A 22157-nucleotide genomic window follows, 5' to 3' on the forward strand; every position below is an offset into this window, starting at 1 on the left:
GAATGAGTGCCTGAAGAGGGTTTCCATGAAATTGGCCCATCCCCATCAAATCCTTGCCATTTGAATACTGAACACTGTCCATCTATATTGGGTGGGGGGAGCATGCATACTCACAGTGGGTCAATGTGTTAATTGCAAAGTGGGCTCTAGTCCATGAAAGTTTATACCGTAAATCATTATCCTTTTGGGCCCACGGACTTATATGGATTTTCTTAGTGAGTTCTGTACCTGCCACCAACACCCCTCTGATCACTTCTCTCCTGCCTCACCCAGATCAGAGACAAAAAGGGGGAAAGTACACACACAAAGTTTGTTTTCCAGAGGATCTGGATAGGCGTTGAATCCAGCAGAATTAAGATGAGCCTTGAAAAGTTGTAAAGGGGAAGGGGAAAGGAGTTTCATTCTTCCAATTTTATCCTTATATCCTTATCAATGTACTTTCAAAGGGCATAAAAGATCATCATCCTTATCACCTTGTATGGGGAAGCAGCAGAAATTGGGAGAAGGAGCTCAGAGGCTTTGTGGACACCCAAGAAAACCTCAAGGGCGCCATTGCACCCACAGACACCACATTGGCGACTGCTGGCTTATTCCTCAATAAATGTGTTACACTTTAGTGTCACAAAACTGTTGTTTTTTCTACCATTGACTAAAGCTGCATACATTCTTTCCCTCAATGAACTCTAGACATTGTAGTTTACCCCTCACAGAATTACAATTCCCAGTAACCCTTAATAAACTACAGTGTCCAGAATTGTGGAGTTTTGGGGCCGGGAGGTGCTTCAAATGTGTTTTAAAGGTAGAGTGTTTACACAGCCTAAACATGCTATCCTCCTGAGTTTCTGTTGAGTAGTTTGAGAAGTAACAGTAGGGGAAGGGATGCTTAACCATTAGGACTTCACTATCAGTGGCATATGCACTCTGGTTCAAAGTCTGAGTTGTTTTAAGGGAATGGATGCTATAGGGCACTTCTTGAACTGTTTCTGGGAGACTTTTCACACATTTAAGGTGTGCATCAGGTCAGTATACAAGTATAAACCTATAAATGATCCACAAATGGGGCAACAATCATGTGTTTGCAAAGAGATGTATCATACATCATATTATATCATACAAGTACTAAGTAGCTAAGATTAGCTAAAACTCTTTGTAAAGTGTGTGTGCATGTTTGTATGTATGTATTAGAAAATGAGGAATTGTTCAGTGCGTCTGAATGGTTTGTGATACCTCTGGACCAGGCTGCAATCCTAACCCCAACTCATCTGGAAGAAAGCCCCACTGGATTCAATAAGACTTGTATTTGAGTACACACTGTTAGGTTTTTATTTTACTTGATCTCCATAACATCTGAATTCTCTCAAAGCTGGGGAGCTATGGATTGACTCTAGGCAGTATGCCTTCTTCCAGCTCTTCTAATCATTGCATTCTCCACAAAAGGAGCAGAGGTTTCAGGAAAGTTCTCAAAGGGCCGAAGTGTTTCCATGGCAGCATTTCTATCTTTAGGGTAATTCTCTTAAGGCAGAGATAGGGTCCTTCTCTCCATCATCCCCCAAAGACTCATTATCTCCTTTCTAATGGTGACTTTTTTAAAAAATCAGACTCAGAACCTAAAAGGTAACTCAAGGCTGGTGGCATAATACACATACACACAAAAGTTGAGGTCTGTTTTCCTGAAATACACTTCCTCATTGAAAACACTATAAATCTGGTTGTATCAGATTCACACACACACAACTGACCTGTCATTGCTTCTCCTTTCTATGCATAAACACTATTGGGAAGCAACTGAATGCCTATCCCTATGTGTGAACTAATAACCAATTATTAGAGAAAACAGAGTTGCAGATGTGAACTTTAACCAAAACTTGATTTAAAAATCAAGTTTAAATACTGGGGACACCTGTACAGAAGTGGTTTGCTGGGTGGGGCAGAACCCCTATGCTACCTCCTAGCAGGTGGTTCAGTGTTGCTTACCAGGAGGGAGGGACAATATAGCAAGGAGGTCAGTGTGGTGCACATGCACCAGCAGAGCCAACCCAGCACACCTGCCATGCACTTGAACCAGACTAACCTCCCTGCTACTTTGTGTCTCCCAATCAACAATGGTGATCCACCTGCCGTGAAGCTAGTGGGGTGACTCCACCTCACTCAGTGAGCCACTTCTGGGTTTGTTTCATGACTCTGCAAATCCCAGCAGAAACCAACGTCCATGTGAACATAGGAGAATGTTCACTGGTAAAAAAATGTAAGAGTGAAAATTCTCTTAATCTTTCACTTGCTGCTTACCACTTGTTTGGAGCTTCTTCTTCCTTTGAACTGCAACTTCAATATGATTTTTGCTTAGATGGGTTCTTTGTAAGACAGGAATTACTAAATATTTGGGCTTGGTTGCCTAAATAATGAGAAACTGTAGTCAGCATGACACATACACCACAACCCTAAACCCACTGCAACCACACACGCATGCATGTACACATGACAACCACACATACATGCACATACTCACTTTCCCCTTTCTGCTTGAAAAATGTGTGTTTGCTCCCCGCCCCCAGGTTGATCTTCTTGGAGACTGCAGCTGGGGAGGCAAGAGTTAACCTGCACTCAGCAACTGCAAGGAAGATCACACACAGCCTATGCAACAACTACATCATTAGAGAACTTTCCAGAAAGGGGTGGGGTCACAGCCAGAAAGATAAAAGTCAAGCCTTATTCCCCAGTTGCAACCCTCAAAATTGTTATTAGGCTTCATTTTTAGTTTTAGTTTTGTAATAAAAAACCTCCCATCTTACATTAGCCCTAATATTTAGAGAAGAGAACGCATTCTAGTTGAAAAAGGTATGTCGTTAATCAGTAAGATTGCCTCCTGAAATTTATTTAATGAGTTTTTGCAATACTTAAGGGGATGCAACTGGAAACAATTAAAAGATCAGTGGTATGTACAATTTGTGCTACAGTACATTTGCTATGCAGTGTGTGGGCGAAGGTTAGTTAAGAAGATATTAACTTTTGACATTTTAGCAACAGGCGTGTGGCAAACTCTGTTAATAAGAACATCCTCATCCCTGTAATTTTAGATCACTTTGGGGACTGTTGAGCTGTAAGTGTGATCCATTGATTTGCAAAAATAAATCAAAGAGCCAGGACTTGCACTGTGTGGGTTAAACAGCCCTTCAACTTTTGGTCACGTTAAGTAAAGGCTATAATAGCTCAATGAGGCAAAGACGGCCTGCTGACAATCACACAAGGTTTCACTGTTCTTTGCTACAGTGCATGTTAGCTCCTGCAGTGAATTCTCATCCCTGCTAGTGTGAAAGCCTCCCAGCAGAGCCTCATGACAGATGTGAAATAAATGTGGGATTTAGCTCTGATGTAACATAGAATTGTAGGTAAGATACAACCAGGACCATAAATGCTATTTTTTAAGGACAATGTCCCACATATCAGCAGGTCTGCGTTTTTGGACTTGTGTAAATGAGATGGGCACTACCTGAAAGGGAAGATTATAGTATCTGAGAAACCTGCAGCTTTTCACCTGGAAGCTAAACCCCCCCTCCCCTCCAAAAAAAAAGGTTCATTTTTTTCATGAGAAGTACTGCCATTTTCTTTTTTTGAGGGAGTCGCTTGGCTCTTTACAAAGAGTAGCACCTGTGGGAAGATTTGGATTGCGGCCAAGGGGATCAAAACTCTGGCCATATGCCTTGGGAGAGGGTGAGTCTACGGTAGGAAACAGAACAGGGGAAGTGTGTGGTTTTATAAAAAAAATACTTGCCTGCTATGCATGTTTGTTATTTACTTTGAATGTCAGGAATCCAAACAGATCACAGAGCCTTGTGCATTCCCTTTAAGCCACCCTGCCAATATCATCATGCTGCTATACAAATACGTGGTGCAACCACATTAGGAATACTGTGTACAGTTCTGGTTGCCTCGCCTCAAAAATGATATTATAGAGTTGTAAAAAGTTTAGACAAGGGTAACCAGAAGGCTCAAGGGGGTAGATCAACTGCAGTGAAGCAGAGCACCTTCGTAGCAACTCCCACAAGGTGAAGCCACTTCTGCTATTGAAGCTCATCTAAGGAGCATTGTGAGTGAGATAAGCTGCAGGCAGGAAGGGTTTGGGATTCCCATCCATGTGCCCCTTTTGTTCTAAAAATTGTCCCCTGATGTATACATGATTGGACAGAGCTGGGCATGAACAAAGGGGTTTGCTGTCTTCACATCTAAACTGGCCTTCAGTTTTGACCTATTTTTAAGCCACATTTCCATACCTGTTCCCACCATCTGGTGGGCATATTGATAGTGAACAATAATTACTTAATGGCAATGCTGTGTGTAATCAGATTGGCATGAAGAGATCTCTGAAAGTAGGTTTTATCTTAGCAAGACAACCTACTGTAACACAAATGTACTATTGCATTTCATGCCTCAGAAGTGACTGAATCAATAATTGCATCATCCAAGAACTGGAATAAATTATTCATGCTAGCCATTTTGGATATTAACATACAAGGCAGGTGGAGACCTTGTGTAATCCTGATCCTTGTTTAGATGCATATTATGTTAAAGTTGTGTACTCTTTGGCTATTAATGAACTAACATATACTGTACAGAGTTTGTGAAAATGTGACTCATCATTTTAGTTTTTTACTATATTTCCTTCCCATTCTTTTCTTTACTATTGCCTGATATCTTTACCTGTCAGATGTGATCATACACCTTTTAACACACTTTTTTTTAGCATGGGAATTGTGGTAAATTTCAGGTCTGCTAAGTGCTCACTGTATTAGCTGAAGCCAGGTAATATAATAAATAAATGATTCCTAAAACTGTACAGCAGAATTTCTCACATTTTTCAGCCTAGTGAGCTTGGGGATGTCTCCCACCACTTTTCACTGCACAACTGTGCTAATTTAGCACTCTTGCCAATGGCTATGTTAGAAAGATGTGAACATTTTCTGCGCAATGGCCAAAAGGTCGGAAAGTGCCATTGCTTTGCCGACCAGCCTCTATACACCCATCTAGGGCTGATCACCAGCTGAGAAATGGCAATGAAGAGGATGCTTCAGTGAGCAATTATAATTGGATCTATTTTGAGGCATGCTTGACAAGCTGTGCTGAGCCACAGCAGTGAGTCTCCTTATGCTGGTTGGGAAGTACTGTTCTACAGAACTCAGCTGGTGACTATGTTCAAAATGTGACTCTGCTATCATACACCATTAAAATGAGCAGCCCTAGCTAGTAGCTGCAATATCCATGCAGGGCTCCAAAAGAGCAGGGATGTCCCATCCTGATGTGAGGAACAGCTTGGTCTGCACATCCACCTTGCTCATATGAAGTCTTCCAAGCATCAAAGAGAATAGAAGCTCTGTTTGTAGAGCACGCCATTTTAACATTTAGGCCCTATTGAGCTTTGAATCGTCGTCAGCATTATAAAGTGTTGAAGAAAACATATCCTGTAGTACTAGTTTTAGTAGAAATAAATGCAGGTGAAGATAATCAAGTGATAGGAAGTTCTTCTGATCTCAGTAATATCAAAGGAAAGATCAAAATGGCCACTGATTTATAAGGAACAATTTTCCCTGATGCAATATGTGAAGCAGAATCATATAATTCTACCAAATTTTGTTGGGTGAAAAAACAGCAGCTCTTAATTTCACCCCTTACTTTTTACCAGCACTTGGGAAATGTTTGCACATAGCCTTGGTTGTCCATCTACACAAGGAGGAGGAGATTGTGAGCCTGAAGGTTTTCTCACACTCCACTGCATTGCTAGCCTACAATAATGATCATAAAAATCATAATAATCATAATAATAATTTATACCCCGCCCATCTGGCTGGGTCAGATCATGTACAAAACAGCCAACATGGTGCTCTCCAGAAGCTTTGAACTCCAGCTCCCATCATCTCCAGCCTGTAGTCAGGAATGATGGGGACTGGAGTCCCCAGCAACTGGAAGACACCAGGGTGACTACCAGTACCTCCCTTTGGCACGATTCCCAAAAGGAATGTGCTGGAGCAACTGTCACAGGCTTCTATTTGAAATTCCTTGATACTACTAATGATGAGCCACACAGCCCAATTTCTTCACCATTTGGAGAACTTCAAGATTTTAGATGTTGCTTTTTTATTCTTCAGTGAACATATATTCCTCGACTATAGAACCTAATGAATATTATGTATGTTACACCTCTGCTCAATAATCTGTAGTGACTGCTAATTTGTTTCTGGGCAGTTTCAAAGTTTTACTGTTAGTATATCCAGCTTAAGACAAGCTTACTTGCCCCATACATGCCTAGCCAACTGCTTCTACCTGTGGATCTTGCACTTGGTGAAGTGCCATATGATGTTTGTTCTGCATCTGTTGGTAATTTATTGTGGCAGCATCTTCTTTGTTTCAGCTAGCCTATTCATGCACAAAATTTTGTTATGTATACTTGTTTTTAATGTCTGCCGATTTTATGTTTACTGTTGATAATTGTTGTATGTATACTTCTTAGAGGGTTCTTTTAATTAAGTGGTTTATAGTTCTTTCTTAAACAAACATTTTTAAGTATTCAAAGCAATTCACACTCTTCATTTCGGTAACCCTATTATCAGCATTTTACAAATGGCAGAGAGGCTGACACTGCTGAGTTGGGTGGCTGGCCCAAGACTTTGCTCATTCAGCAGTATTGTTTTTCCTTTGCCACTTTAATGTTTTGTTGTGGGTTTTTTATTAAGATTCTTTGGCAGCTTGGCATTTCCTCCGCCCCCCTTCTTTTCTGGAATATGCAGCCATGCAGATATTTATAAAAAGATGGGGCAGATCTCAACACAACGAGGCCATTCACTCATTCATTATATGCACGTGGCTATGATGCTATTGTCTCTGGATTCAGGCTCGCAGGAGTGTCGTGGATAGTATAATATTGTTAGGGTGCATTTTTTACAATGTGAAAAAGCCTTCACTGGGAAAGTGGGTGGTATTATTGTATACTGATTTTCTATATGAATTTCATTTCTGAGTGAAAGGGGAAAAAATGAGTGAATTCTTAAAAGAATTTTCCAGCATCGCAGTACACCAGTGCAGCCATTATGGATATTTATCACTGCAGCAAACGTATAATTATGTTAAAGTATTGCAATTTTCATAGCAAAAATAAATAAATGCAGGGAAGATTGTTTTTGTCTTATAAGCGCTCACCATTGTTGAGAATTCCAGCCACTTTTACTGTATATTTAATTCTGTTCCCTTTTGTTTAAGCTGGCAGGATTCATCTACGCCTGTTATGTTGTGAAATGTATCACCGAAGAAGAGGACAGCTGTAAGTAATAAAGGTTTATTACATGCCAGTTGAAACTATTTTTTATATCATCCATCTCACTCATCCATCCCACTCCAATATCATTCTGAATACTTTGTCATACTGTAAAATGAGAAATGGGTTGGGGGCAGGGGGTAGAATATTTGAACTTAGGCCATGACAGTTCGGAGCAAATGGTGGAAATGGTAAAATGCAGCTACAGAAAATAATTACTTTCTGAAATGAAACACTACAAAACTTCCTCTAAAAATACTTCACAAAGATCATGTTTCTTGCTTCTCACCCATCTTAATTCTTGCCCTACTAATGTGTGGGTAAAGATCTTGTAAGGTGACTATTCAGATTTGTTGTAGCAGTTTTGGCAAGAATAGAATGCAACAGTTTCATTTCAAACTTGTTAGTTCATGTTTCTTCCAATCAAAAATAGTCAAGGAAAGGGGTTAAATGCTTGGAGTTTCTCCTGGTTTGTTCTGTTTGAAAAACCCTGTTGAGTGGAATGAAGTACATAAACATAATGCAGTAACTTTAGCTTATATTCCTATAATCTTGCTTTTTACCTAATCACTTCTATTGCTTTGGTTCAGTTTGCTATCAATATCAATCAATCTTTATTTGCATTTTCACTGACCAGTTTCTCCTGTATATCTGAGCATATATCAATAGACAAACTTTATAAATAAATGTAAATATCATAGCCAGACAAAAACATAGCCGCCAGAGAAATAAAAAATACACTTCCTATTAAGAACAGTTTACTCACTCCTTTCCAATAATATTTGTGTCAGTCTAGCAAACGCATGCTGGGGAGGAACAAACTGCAACCCCTTGCTTATGTCTGAACCAGATATTGTGATTCATTTAGCTCAAACATATGATGATCGGTAACTCCCAAACAAACCTTGGCTTATCTCTGTGGAGTGAAACAAAGCACATCCCCTCTTTCAGACACAACACCAAGCCAGTGATTACGGTTTGCTTCTCTGCAGCACAAATGGGTTGGCTTGTGTATGGTATACCAGGAGTGGAGAACCTTTGGCCCTCTAGATGTTCCTGAACTACAACTCCCATCAGCCCTAGTAAGCATACCCAATGATCATGGATGATAGGAGTTGTAGTTCAGCAACTTCATGAGCTGGTTTACTGTGATCTCCAAATGTGGCCAATCACACAGGGGTCAAGGAAGAGGAAGTTCCATGTTCTCTCCCATATTTATACACACCTTTACCTGTGTTGTTTCCCAACCTCTGCCAGAAGCAGCCATGTATGTGGAGCACAATGTAATGATGTCATGATACAGATAAGTATTCCTAAATGTTGTAGGAAAAGCACAGGGGTGGAACTGCCATGGAACTGCCATTTTCAGCAGCAGTCTGCTGAAGAGGTCATCTAGCTATATTATGAATACATAAAAAATCAGTTTAGAATATTTCAGTAACCACATGTGTAGTTCAACACTCTGAAATTGCACTAATTTCAGCAGGAGAAATTTAAGAACTAGCTGGATTTAACCACATGTGGTTTTCTCATTATCAAACCAAAATTCTTTCCCTGTTGTCATTAAAATAAAAAAAATGTGAGATTAAAGGAAAATGCATGAAATTTGGGAACAGAATACATGCATATCTTATGGCCAGAGGGGTGATAGAAAAGCAATGCAGGAGGGTGTCTAGATGTGTTGGCATTATCTGCCAGAGCACCATGGTAATCCATGGGTCCTACTTGCTCTGGAGTCAGTGAGGTAATAATGGGGCTTTCAAGTTTGTTTGTGACAAATAAGAGTAGAAGAAGCCAGAGAATAAAGAAAATGGACAAGCCAAGTCTGGGTGGTTCTTTCTTTTTGATGGGAACCCTACTTCCTGCTAGCAGTTTAAACAGCAACATTTCTTTACAAGGTTGTTTGGATTTGAAATTAAAATTTAAAAGGTTGCATTTTAGCTGGCTGAAGATGTTTTGTTGAAGTTCAATGCATTGTGCAGTCAGAAGTAAGCATCACTAGATTCAGTTGAGCTTATTAAAAAAAAAACCCAATGCATAGGATTGCAGACATCTCAGCCCAATAAATTAGATATTGTGTTATGTACTGTAGCTGCTTTCTCTGTGTATGATAAGGGAATAACACATCCAAGTTCATTTTTAGAATTTCCTTAGAATATGGCTATGAGGAGAAGCTTTCATGATGTATTCCTGAACTTCAAAATTTATCACTACACCACTGCTTAAGGCTGCTCTTTTCCTCTCTCACATTTTACATGCAGCCTAGGGTTTGCTATGAGGAAATTCACTCTCAACAGTAGTTCAGAGTCTGACATAAAACATCATGTTTTAATGATCAGAGAATGTGCCAGTGTGTGCAATCTGAATTGATTTGCCTGTCTGTTCAGTTGTTTACGTCCTGGCCTGTCTTAAAGGTGTAGGGCAAGTAATCAACATGCTTTCAATTATTGCTATCCATATGGATAATATTTCAATAGATCTACTGATCAGGGGTATGACTTGTCTGGGCACCATCCTGCATGTCTGTCATGAGAATGATGTTTGCCAGTTTCAGTCTCTTGGTTACCTTCATTTTCCTATAAAAAATCGATGATGTGGAGCTCCTGGTGTCCAGAACATACCCAAATCGTACATTAAATACAGTGGTCTGTGCTTGTTCAAAAAGTTTACATTCCATGGCTAATTTGTGGCCCTCCAGATATTGTTGAGCTATAGCTCCCATCATCACTGACCACCTTTTCTGGGTCTGGTGAGAATTAGAATCCAACAACAGGATTACAGGTTAGCCACACCTGCTATACAACTTCTAAGGGAACTTTTTATTTATTTTACATAGCAGGTTAGGGAAATTCCTATTCTCACCAGGTAATCACAAATTCTGCAACTTCAATATACAGGTCTAGCACTTAAATTATCATTTTAAGGGCTACTCTTTCCAAGCAATCCCCTGAATCTCACTAGGAAGTGTTTGTGGAAACCTGAGATTCTTGGGTGAACACTTGGGTAGAACAAAAGCTACATGAGCCAAAACTAAAAAATGCAACAGCAACTGTAAGTTTTAAGGCAGCAGTGGGAAATTTGATCCAGCTAGTGGGCTGGATCCATAACTGCCCCACCCTCCATGGCCCACTTTGACAGGGCCATGGAAAAGGCTGACAAATTCAAAAAGCACTGGATCAACTGGAAATACTCAGGAGTGGACTGAGAGCGCACCCCCACTTACTCCTTTTTGCATGGTCCTGTGGGCTGACCCATCCCAATCCCATGCCTGGTGTCAGATGATGTCACGAGATGGACAGGCAGGCATGTTTTAGGCCAAAACATGCCATGGGGCAAATGTGGAGGCCTGGTAGCCACAGGACACAGGTTCCCTGGTACTATTTTAAGGGTTAGGGTTAGGATTCAATTGAGTAGATGCACAGAAGGGAGGGTCATGGAAAGTGGATGGGAAATAGCAAAGGTGAGCCAAGGTATCAAAATAGGATATAAATCTCTATGAGAAATTCTGTGGACGTAATAATGGGATAGAGATAAGAGACCCATTAAGGGAATAGGAAACCGAAGGTCTGTGTTGCCCCAGTCCCTTTCTCTCTGCATCACTCTCTGCAGATATTGATATCGTAAAGCATTTGTCTTCCTAAAGTCATTGGCGTTATTAGCTGCAGCAATTTAAAACCACTAAAATGTCAACACCTATCTTTCCTGGGTGGGATATAATCTTTCCCAAGCATCTTGTTTGTGTGTGTGTGTGTTTTTGGAAATCTTATTAGAGCTACATTTTCTTAAAATTGCACAGTAATTCTATTACTTTGAAATATTCATTTAATCAGTTTAAACTCTCTAGCAATTTGACTCCTCTAGTACAAGCTTTATGTCAGGAATTTCCAACAATTCAATATGTTTTTTTGAAAACATCATTAAATATTTAGTTACTTAGTGAAAAGCTCTCGAGGGTCATCAATAAAACAGCAGCCTTGTGGGATTTGTAGGTTACATGAAATTAAAAGAAGAGACTTACTATTTCACTGAATTCCTTCCCTCTGGGCTCTACTCTGCCTGAGGAAGAAGGGCTGATGCAAACCGGGCATTCAGAAGACACTGCCATGACTGTCTAGAGAAGCACAGTGTGATTGGCCATGCAAGTGCCATCTTAGCTCATAAGAGCAATGTCTTCTTTCAATGTTCATGACTCCATCTTTGGATGTACACACTGGCTTCCCCCAAGCAGCAATATTTGGCTTAAAGCGGGAGTCAGGAAGGGAGAATCCAATGCAGAGTTTTTGTTGCATTTCAGTATTTTGCATTACTGCTTCTTACTCTGCATCACCTCCCTTGCTTTCTTCTCCTTGTTTTATTTGAAGCAAACACCAAAAAATGGCTGAAGTATTAATGCCACAGTTACGATTAGAAAACATGATCTGCGCTTTGTGTGACTTCTATCCTCCTTTTATGCTATGAAATCAGATCTTGAGGAATACTTCACCTTGTGACTGTTGTGTTGAAGGACCTTAATAAAAATAGTCAATAATCAAATATTAATTTAATAATAAATTAATATATTTATAAAGAAAGGTCTATCTACTGAGTTCAGTTGGGCTTATTCCCAGGTAAGTATTTGCGTCTCGAGGCCCCAAGACCCACCCCCAAAATAAATACACACTGACACTTATATTAGTTTAAGTTTTTGGGCAAATTTTGGCCACAACTTTTTTGAAATACAATCACGTGAGCGGTATTGGCTTAGGCATTGACTCCCCCACTATAACTGACTCCACCTCTCAGGGTGATCGTCCAATGGAGTAAACCAAATGAGGGAGCTAGGTCGATGAGGGCCAACCTAAGCTCACCCCAGGGTTCCTGTGGTCCTGGCATGGCCCTAGCCCCTCAAGCGGACTTCGGACGAGATCCAGGACCCCCAGATTCCTTTAACAGAATACCCAATTCCTGGAGGGGCAGGTGATGGCCGCACCTCCCCTCCCCACAGTCCAACTGAGCCAATGCCTAACCGCCACCTTACAAGTTGTGACGATTTGCTAAGGGTTAGGCAAAACCCAAATGGCTAAAGCCAATCTGCCAAATGGGAAAATTCCTAGCCAGCCCCTGTTCCAAAACAGGTGACCCAACCAAAGCAAGGTCAAGCGACTCTACCTAAACTAAGGACGGTGGGCGGGTGTTCAACAGTGCGAAGCAAGTATCCCTCCTTGAGTCACACTGCTGTTTTTAAAGCCCCTGGGATCACGTCGCCCACTGACTATTGGCTAAAATCACCTGGCATGATCCCAGGGGAATGGCCAGGACACCTTGCTCCTTCCCTCCATTTTAACCCTGTCAGGTGAGCTCTTGGGTCCTGCACGCAACCAGGACCCTCTGTTATGAGGATTCCATTTGTAGGAGTATACCTTAATGCCTCAATTCTATATATACTTTCTTGGAAATAAATCTTATTAGAACCAGGCAGAGGTCCTTCTCAATAGTGGCACCTGCCCTGTGGAACACCCTCCCATCAGATGTCAAGGAAATAAACAACTATCTGACTTTTAGAAGACATTTGAAGGCAGCCCTGTTTAGGGAAGTTTTTAATGTTTGATGTTTTATCATCTTTTTACTATTCAGCTGTGAACCACCCAGAGTGGCTAGGGAAACCCAGCCAGATGGGTGTGGTATAAATAAAAAAAGTAGTAGTAGTATTTCAGAGTAATGTGATTAGGAGCTGGTTGAACACTGCCAGCCTAAATTCACTTACTGGAGAGGAAGTCCCGTGAAAATCAGTGGGACTTGTTTCAGATGTAGTAAATCAGACAGAAAGGTATATAACATTAAATCTTCTGATTTGTTTAGTTCATACTTGCTGATCCATGCCTTGCTGATTTCTTGCTGAACATGTTCCAGGACACTAAATACCAATATCTGTTAATGTGGATGCTCAATATTTCTTGGGAATCCATACTAGACTGGGTTAAAGTGTTGTTAGAATGTGGATTTCTTCCAGCCATTTAAGCCACACCTTATAGTGAAGCATGCATTTTAATCCATGTCAGTGACTTTTAGTGCAGACCTAGGAATGTCGTTTATTCCGCATTAATGCATGTTGCACATCTGACATAAGAATTTAACAAGTATCTTTTTTAACTTACTGAAGATTGCAATTTTATGCTACTCATGTTCTAGTGCATTCTAATGTTGCACTAAAGATGCAAAGATGTTATATTTTCTGTCTTTAAATTTCAGTAACTGATAGCTGTACATCACACCCCCTTCAGACAACTGATCCAGGGACAGTGATTGCATGTGGCAGCAGGCTCTGTTCTGAATTTATGCATGTTCAGTGGAACAGGAACACTCACCTTTTCAAAATGCTGAGTTTGCTATTTAAAGCCCTTCATGAGGCACGACTGTGGCTCCAGGAGAAAGGGTCTTCTCAGTAATGGCGCCCCAGCTGTGGAATGATGGCATTGCGGCACCTAAGACCTTTGTATTTTTTCCAGGCTTTTAAAGAGCTTCCAGGTGGCAGTTTAGGATTATAAATATTGAGCTATCACAAACTACATTGACAACAGGCTTTATTATTACAGGATTTTTCCTGGAAAGGGTTCATCTTGATTGAACAGGGGAAAATACAGGATGACATTTTAATGACAATGACACCATGTAGTTGGAATAAACTGCATGCGTGAGGAGCACCTTTCTGAAAAGCACCCTTAATTTCTATCCTTTGTTTTTATGCTGTTTGGTTTTTTTTGGGGGGGGGGTTGCAGACTGGTTTTATACTGCTGTTTTATGTTGTGGTATTTTTACATTCTTGTTTTAATTTGTTTGATTGTGATTTAAACTTTTTGTATGCTGCCCTGAAAGCTGGTTGAAGGGGAGTACATGAAAATAATACGCCCACACAAATTATATGAGAGATTGGGTATACAGCAGGGTCCCCAGTCATAGGAGACAAGCTCATGAGCAGTTGATTTGTCTGTACACTGCCTGTGTGTTCTCACATTCTTCTGAACCCAAGTAAAGTAAGAGATGGAGCTTGCTGCTTTGAGCCTGCTCCTTTCTCCCAGACTCTGGATCAGTTGTCTCTATAGGGCTGCTTGTGTTTATACAATGGTGTATATACATTTACTTAGGCTTTTCCCTTCACACTTCTTCTGAGTCTTTGATCTACTCCGTAGTTGGTATTCCAGACTTTTATACAATTTCAGTGCTAAATGCCCCACTCAGTCAGTCAGTCAGTAGGACATAGCTGAAAAATAAACAGTTGAACACTGGACTCATTCTTTAAAAGCTGCAAAACTAGGATGCAAAAGAGAGATACAGAAATAGACAGCAAACATTGCATTGTCAGGGGAGTAGTTTGTTATATGGATCCATGTTCCTGTTTTGTATGCATTTCCTCCCTCCCTTCTCCTCAGGGATCCTTTTATGTGGCCAGAATAATTCAAGATCTTGCAGAATTTGCAGCCTAACAAACTAGAATGCTCTGAGATTACTATCGCTTACATTGTTTTGGTCCTATAAATGGTTCCTTGAGGCACAGAAAAACCAAACCAAATGTATGCATGTATTTGAAGCTCTAACACAATTTCAAAAGCTTGAATATTTTCCCCAGCAGATCAGCAAGCCTTTAATAAGAAATCATGATGTTGGGGGAAAATGAGAAAGGTTATCGGAGCAATCCTATACTCACAAAACCTCAGGTCTGGAGATATACTGCTGCTACAGCCAACATATCTCATGTTTACTAAGTCCAGGTGGGGAAGGGAGGGTAAGAAACCCACAACTGGAAAATTCAAAACAGCATAAAAATGACAGCTATAACCCCAGTGTCCAAAAGAACACTGCCAAAGCCCTCCAGTTGGAAATGGGGTCATCTAGCACCCACATGCTACCCACACGTGGCAGGAGCCGGCAAACTGTTGGCAATGGGGAAAAACACACTGCAGTTCTTTCTGCTGCCCTCAGCCTCAACCCCAGGAGTGCAGAAGCTGCAAGATGAGTCCTGGTTGGATAGAAGAGGCCATGGTTTCAATGCAGGGAATACATGGTTCAAAGCCAAGGTATAACACCAAACCCCAGACACACCTGAGCCAATTGGAACACCACACGGACCAATGCCCACCCCTTTTGGTCCATTCCTGGTAGCCCTTGTGACCAATGGAACCCTGCCCTGATATCTTGCCTAATAGGGTGACACAACTAGGTAGGATCCCAGCAGGTAACATTACCCATCTCCATTTTCTCCCACATCCTCAACTCATAGCACCCTTGCAGCAGCCTTCATTCCACTTGTGCTCCCTGATATGCCTATCCATGTGTCTGACTAAGCAAAGACAGAAGAGGGTTATTGCCCCTAGCCCATCAAGCTCTAGATCCAGCCTTACAGTCCCATGCCAGTCTGGCATAGGGATGCCTAGTAACAGGGGGCAGGAGAGAGAGTAGCAACTTCATTGCACTCAGATGGAGGATCCAGAATGGGGAAAGCATATATGTGGAGTTAGCACTCCCACAGGTCCCCTGTGTCTTGGACAGTGCCTCAACAAACAGCAAGGGTAGCAAGTTTCATGTCCCCTATGGCATCTACAAGAATACAGGAACCTGACTAAAACAAGTAGGTTAACAACCCCATGGAGGAACATTCAGGAGCATCCCAGTCACTGCTGCTAGTTATGGGGTAGGTCTCATCTGCATGGAATGGGGGTGGGAGTAAGGGCGCTTCCAGACAAGCTATTTATCGAGCATTCATTCTGATTTGCTTGCAGGTAATTAGATGGCTTTTGGTGTTCACGAATGCTCATAAATCTTTGCAGGGTGGATTAGATGACATTGCGTGAAAGCAAGTGTTATGCCACACTGCCCAGTATATTATATCACTTTCCTTATTGCAAAAAGCCATCATTTGGGTAAGCGGGTTCATTGCACAAGACCTCCCAAACAGCTCAAGTTGTGCAGCCTGAATTCGCTGGCATGTGTTTGCATGCCACCTGAAAATGGTGACTGTCTGGAAGTGCCAGGAGAGCAAGGAGAAGCAGGAAGCAGTTGGACCCTATGGTCCCTGAACCTGAGTACACAGTAGATGCTTGTGAGGGAAGCAGAGATCTAGTGGATCCAGGGCTACCTCTCCCTCATCCCCCTGCCTCAGCTCAGAGTGCTCTGTTTCAGGAGTGCTGAATGCCAATTGCTATCAGTGGTAGATACTTGCCTGTGGAGCTTTCCATGGGCACAGCAGAGGCTTCCTTAGCAAGCATAGGTGTTCCACCTGCAGACCTTTCTGCCAGCAGAGGCACCCACCTATCCTGTGAATTAAGATTGCTCTGTCCATCCTAATGTTTGCAGAGCCACAAATAGACCAGCCTGGTCACAGACATAAGCAGACACCTTGATTTGTTGACAAGGTGTAACTGTGAGAAACCTAAACTTAAAGCTCAGCTGAGGTGCAGCTGGTTTAAATAATAGCAAGCAATTAGGCTGAAGACAAAATCAGCGGTGGCATTTTATAATTACAATTAATTTAAAGGTTAATTTCCTTTGGTGCTAAAATCTTATTTAAAACATTTACCAGGAAAGGAAATTAGGATGTTACTATTAAGATGCATGGAGTGCTTCTGGGAATCCATGCCTATTATCAGTAGAAAATTAGGTTAGGCTCAAAGTGGGAATTTCAATTCATTTTAGTGTATAATAGGTGGCGATCAGGGCCTTGAGTTGGTGGGTTTTGGTCAGGGAGACTGTAAGATTTGCATTTCTTTTGTTTGAGGGATTAATTGCAAATGTTTTTAACAAAGGGGCTGGTTTAATACGTGAACAAGCACAACATGAAAAGAAAATTGGTTATGGATTGCTGCCTTCCTAACTAATGAAGTTGATGTTAAGGAAATCCCTAAGAGACATAGATGTGCTATGAAAAAATATTAATAAATAGATTCACACACTGAAAGTGGTGCTGTCACTACCTTCCTATATGTTAATTTTCCTTTTCCCTTATTACCTGGTCCATCCCTCCCCAAACATCCATCACCATCTCCTTTGGGAGCTGCCAAGCCTGTGTTTCAAATATGTCTAAATAATAGTGGTGCTTTGATGGAAGAAACGTTTGCATTGGTTTCTCATCATAACAGAATACTGTTTAATAAAATCAATTCCTGATCACTATAAGCGAAGAGGGATTGTGATCACCATGAATTTTATTATGTTTTATGTTTTATTTCTTCATCTGTCATATAGTCTTATTACATGAAATAATTTTTAAAATGACTATCTTTTAATGGCAGGGGAATCTTCAGTAGAAATAAACCACAGCCTTGAATGGTTGGCAAATGTCACGAGCAGTTATAAAAAAAACACCTTTTAGAAATAAATAAATGTTACAAGCTAACTCTTTAAAATTAAAAATTGTAGATTCAGCTAATAACATAACATAATAATTGTTCTAGGATTGTAGTAACTGGGAGATTTCTTTAACCTGATTAATTTGCCTCAGTCATTTCTGCTGTTATTCCTCATATTGTTCCTAGCTGGTACTGTCATAACAATAACCAAATGCAAACCGGGATGTAAAGACTGGAAGTGTATTGGAGATTCCAAACCAGTGTTTCAAAGAAACCTTAGCCATGGCCAGCAAAGGTCATATGTAATGCCAAACCAGGGTTCAGGCAGGACAAAAGAATTGATACGGTCTAAAAGAAGAGTGCTGGGGGGGGGTGCAGTACCATAACCTGCTCCTGATTGCTAAACCGTGGCTAACCTTTGGATAGCATTACATTGCAGCAGCCCTAGGCAGCAAATCTAGGGTTCCAGTCTTCTGGGTGATATAAGCCCACACCCCCATGGCCACAAAAAGTTATGCATCTCCCACTACATAATGCTTTATTTCTCATACCCTTCATCCACCCCCAAAAATAATTTTTGAAAACTTAATGGGCTAATGCAGCTAAAGCAGCATCCAGGTCTTTAATAAATATTTCTTTAAAAATGCACTGCCTAGCAAAATTCTATTTCTCTCAAACTCTCATCTGAGTTTTGGCCTGCTAAAATTTACAGCTGAATACCCGATGATGGGAGGAAGAATGGCCTACTGGCTCCCTGGAGCAAACCAGAGTATGTATTCCTTTAAAAATTTGAATGTTTTCTTAGAGTCTCCTTTGTTCAGGAGGTTTGGTTGGGGGGGGGGAATCCTTGCAGGGCCTTTTTCTCTAGTGCTTCTTACCCTGTGGAATCAACTCCCCTCTGATATTTTCCTTAGTTTGACCCTTCTAGTACTTCACAGTCACTAGTAGGAGACATGCTTGTTCGGAGTGTTTTTGAAGGGATTTTATGTCTTCTGTTTGCGGGGAATTTTTAAATGTTTGACCTGTATGTGTATTTTTATTGTCTTTGATGTTGTTCTGTTGCCTTTATATAAGCTGATTCTTTGGTAGACAGAACAGGATAAAATGTTTGCATAGACTAAATTTTGGCATGTATATATTGTTGTCTGCCACCCCAATCTCCAAGTGGTGTGCAATTCCAGGGGTTCCAGGTGCTTACACCAGGGTTCAGTGTCCTTGTAATGAGGGGCAGTGCAGACTGTGATGTCTTTATAATACATGGCTTATTTACACATATATATAAGCTGAGGCTACAATGGAGGGTCTCACAGCATTAACACCACAGAAGGTCTTGCTTCTCCCATCATCACAGCAGAAATCCAGCATTACTCTCCCTTCTCAGGCTTCTGCCTGCAGCCTGCTTCTTACCAACACTGGCTATTGTCCTTCTCACTACCAGCCAGGTGAGGGAAGGAGCCCATCCATTTGCCCTCCAGCACAAAGATTCGTACTTGGGGTCATTACCAAAATATTGCACAGAGGTATTACGTAACTGGTCTATGCCTCAAAGTGACCAGCCTCTCTTTTACTCTCTCTCTCTCTCTCTCTCTCTCTATGCTATCCTTTGAAATGTGCACTTATCTGAATTGTGTAATGCAGTTCTCCAATCAATTACAAAACTCTATTCCAGTATTTCTACAGCGATTTGATTTGTGCTAAAACAATTGATCGATTGCTTAATTTTATTGCAGGAATTGTAATTATGAAAATAAGTATCCCTTTGACCATAATATCTCCAACTTTTTCATACATTTGATTTTAATTTTGCTTTTATTTGATGGGCTGCTTTATTTTTGTTTGCTTTTTTTTCATGAGACTCTGGGGCTTCTTGAAAGTGTATCTAGGGTTCCTCAGTGAAATCAGTAATAGTGTAGACAAGCCTCCCTGAAAGACAGCTGGCTCTGTTCACAACTTATATTGCCCTGTAATCTGAGAAGTTAGGGGGATGTTTGGTGTCTTCTAGAGAGCACATGTGGTTTATATGGGCAACACTGAAGTTCAACAGAGCTTACCAGTGCCCTGCAGGAATTGAGTGTGTACCCTAGGACAAAGCCCAGGGTTCTCTGTGGCACACAACAGCTTCATGGGAGATTGTCAAGGGCTCCTCTACAGCCAAGTCAATAGGGAAATTGCTTTAGATTCTGTCTCACTTTTGGTCCTCAGAATTCTCCTTCTCCTGCTGGAGTTTTCCTCAATTTATAGCAGTTGTAGCTCTCTCTTTCCTCCGACCCCCTTCTCTAGCTCTTTACTTGTCCAGTAATAAGCTAGCCTACAGCAATCTCCTGCTAACAATTTGTTCCATTAGGGACACAATGATCCTACCATGCTTGCATTTCCTCTAGATGACACTGATTGGGAACAACCTGCAGATTTTTTCCAGGCTATTTGAAGCATCTTGGCAGTTTGAAAGTCCTTCAGGGGCAGTTTTAGAATGCCCCATGTGTAAAATGGTGCATTACAGTGGAAATTGTCCTAGAAATATCCTAGCTCAACTGAAACTTGATTCAGGAAGGGAAAAGAATATATATATTTGCATGTATCATATTTCCTCATGGAGGTCTTTATTATAGGCTGTTAACAATACTTTGCATTTATAAAAAGTTCCATGTTCATAGACCGGTAGATTCTGCATGCATTTGTGTGTTGGGGAAAATTTGTGTAGACTTTTGCAGCACTGAACGTACCTGTAGCAAGGAAAAATAGAGACCCAAAAGGCATTGTTTGCTGTGGGTTTTCGGGCATGCTGGTGGTAATCCCCAAAATAGGTACTATGTCAATGAGCTCTAAGGCAAAAAGCAACCAACAGACCTTCCAAACCAAAATGTGCAGTTGCTTATTGCTGTAAGTATTTTTTCCCACATGTAACATTTCTTTGGTCAGGAAATTACTGTAACTTTTGAGTTACAGGCCAATGTATGCTACTGGAAAGATTTGTTTCCCTCATCGTTTGAGACCCAGTAAAGCCCAGTTTATTTTAAATATTTGAATATTTGTGGGATTTTTTTCCTCTCTTGATGTCAAATGAAACTTCAACAACAACATCAACATATTTATTAAGTCAAAAGTAAGAATAAGTGTGCAAGAAAGGAAAGTTTACATGATGTGCAGCCCATTCCTGTGCATGTTGATTTGGAAATAGGTCCCAGGGTTCAATGGGATTTACTCCAAGTAAGTGTGCTGGGGGGGGGCAACTATTCCAAAGATGTGTATGTGAATAAAGGTTTAGTTTGGTTTTAGATTGTAAAATGGTTGCTTTTTGCTTTAGACATTCTTCTACATAGGAGAGTCAAAAGTTCACAGGAGAAAGGAAAAACTGTTCTGAAATCAGGTTCAGTGAAGATGGTTACCGTAAATTACTACAGTATTTCATCTATTGTCAAAAGGTTACTATATACTGATAGATTCTTGTTTTTTGGTTGTTTTCATTAACTACTTTTCAGTTAAAATTTGTACACTAATTTTGCAGACATTTCATGACTCTGATTTGGCAAATGTTCAATCTAAACATTTAAGACTTCTCTTTTTCTTTTTAAAAATTCTAATTATAAGTATCGTTGTGTAGTTTTAATAGAAACAAAAAATGAAAGTTCACAAGAGACTAATGTGCACAGGAGAGTCAGAGTTTCAGCCTATGAACCTGGCAATTAAGGAGAAATAGAAACATAATCAAGATTTGACTCTCCGCCTGTTGGCTAAAAGGTTGAGAGCAAAAATACTGTAAAGCTAGTAAGTTAAAGAATGAATCATAGAATCATAGAGTTGGAAGAGACCACAAGGGCCATCGAGTCCAACCCCCTGCCAAGCAGGAAACACCATCAGAGCACTCCTGACATATGGTTGTCAAGCCTCTGCTTAAAGACCTCCAAAGAAGGAGACTCCACCACACTCCTTGGCAGCAAATTCCACTGTCGAACAGCTCTTACTGTCAGGAAGTTCTTCCTAATGTTTAGGTGGAATCTTCTTTCTTGTAGTTTGGATCCATTGCAGGAGAGAGAAAGGACCAAAACACTAAGATGACAGATCAGAGAACCCAATCGGGACATTATAGCAGAAATTCCACTGTCGAACAGCAAAACACTAAGATGACAGATCAGAGAACCCAATCGGGACATTATAGCAGAAATTCCACTGTCGAACAGCTCTTACTGTCAGGAAGTTCTTCCTAATGTTTAGGTGGAATCTTCTTTCTTGTAGAATGGAACAGTTGCAGGAGAGAGAAAGGACCAAAACACTAAGATGAAAGATCAGAGAACCCAATTGGGACATTATAGCAGAAAGGAGCCAGGAAAAGTCCACAAAGGGACCCAAAAGCTGAACCCATAAGAAACAGTGTAGAACAGTTTTGTATGCTCTGTTTATTTATATATATATTCTCAAAGCATGTTTTCTGAAACTGCCTCTAAGTGTTGCCTCACTAAGACACTAAGTAAAAGCATAGCTTATTTTAGGGAGGGGTCCCTGAAGCCTTCACACCTGTGTGCCTGTGCCATATTACTCCA

General features: G+C 40.8%; 1 protein-coding gene and 1 long non-coding RNA gene across 6 annotated transcripts in view; one reads left to right on the forward strand and one right to left on the reverse strand.

Annotated features, from left to right (window-relative positions):
- The window catches only part of NKAIN2 (sodium/potassium transporting ATPase interacting 2), a gene marked incomplete at its 3' end in the record, with an annotated part of 464930 nt that overhangs the window by 431005 nt on the left and 11768 nt on the right, over positions 1-22157 (forward strand). For 3 of the 5 annotated variants that reach the window (XM_081187809.1, XM_081187813.1, XM_081187810.1), the window contains 2 exons: positions 7246-7306; positions 18332-18388. In XM_081187809.1, coding sequence (XP_081043935.1) covers positions 7246-7306; positions 18332-18388 — 118 coding nt within the window. The remainder of the gene's footprint in view (positions 1-7245; positions 7307-18331; positions 18389-22157) is intronic. The other 2 variants (XM_081187812.1, XM_081187811.1) reach the window with 1 other exon arrangement.
- LOC308583644 overlaps positions 1-22157 on the reverse strand; it is a 73701-nt gene that overhangs the window by 1707 nt on the left and 49837 nt on the right. The window contains exon 6 of the long non-coding RNA XR_014006299.1: positions 2287-2392. This is a non-coding gene — a long non-coding RNA (uncharacterized lncRNA). The remainder of the gene's footprint in view (positions 1-2286; positions 2393-22157) is intronic.

Source organism: Podarcis bocagei, assembly GCF_964188305.1.
Source record: "Podarcis bocagei genome assembly, chromosome: 3".
In the NCBI taxonomy this organism is placed as follows: Eukaryota; Metazoa; Chordata; class Lepidosauria; order Squamata; family Lacertidae; genus Podarcis; species Podarcis bocagei.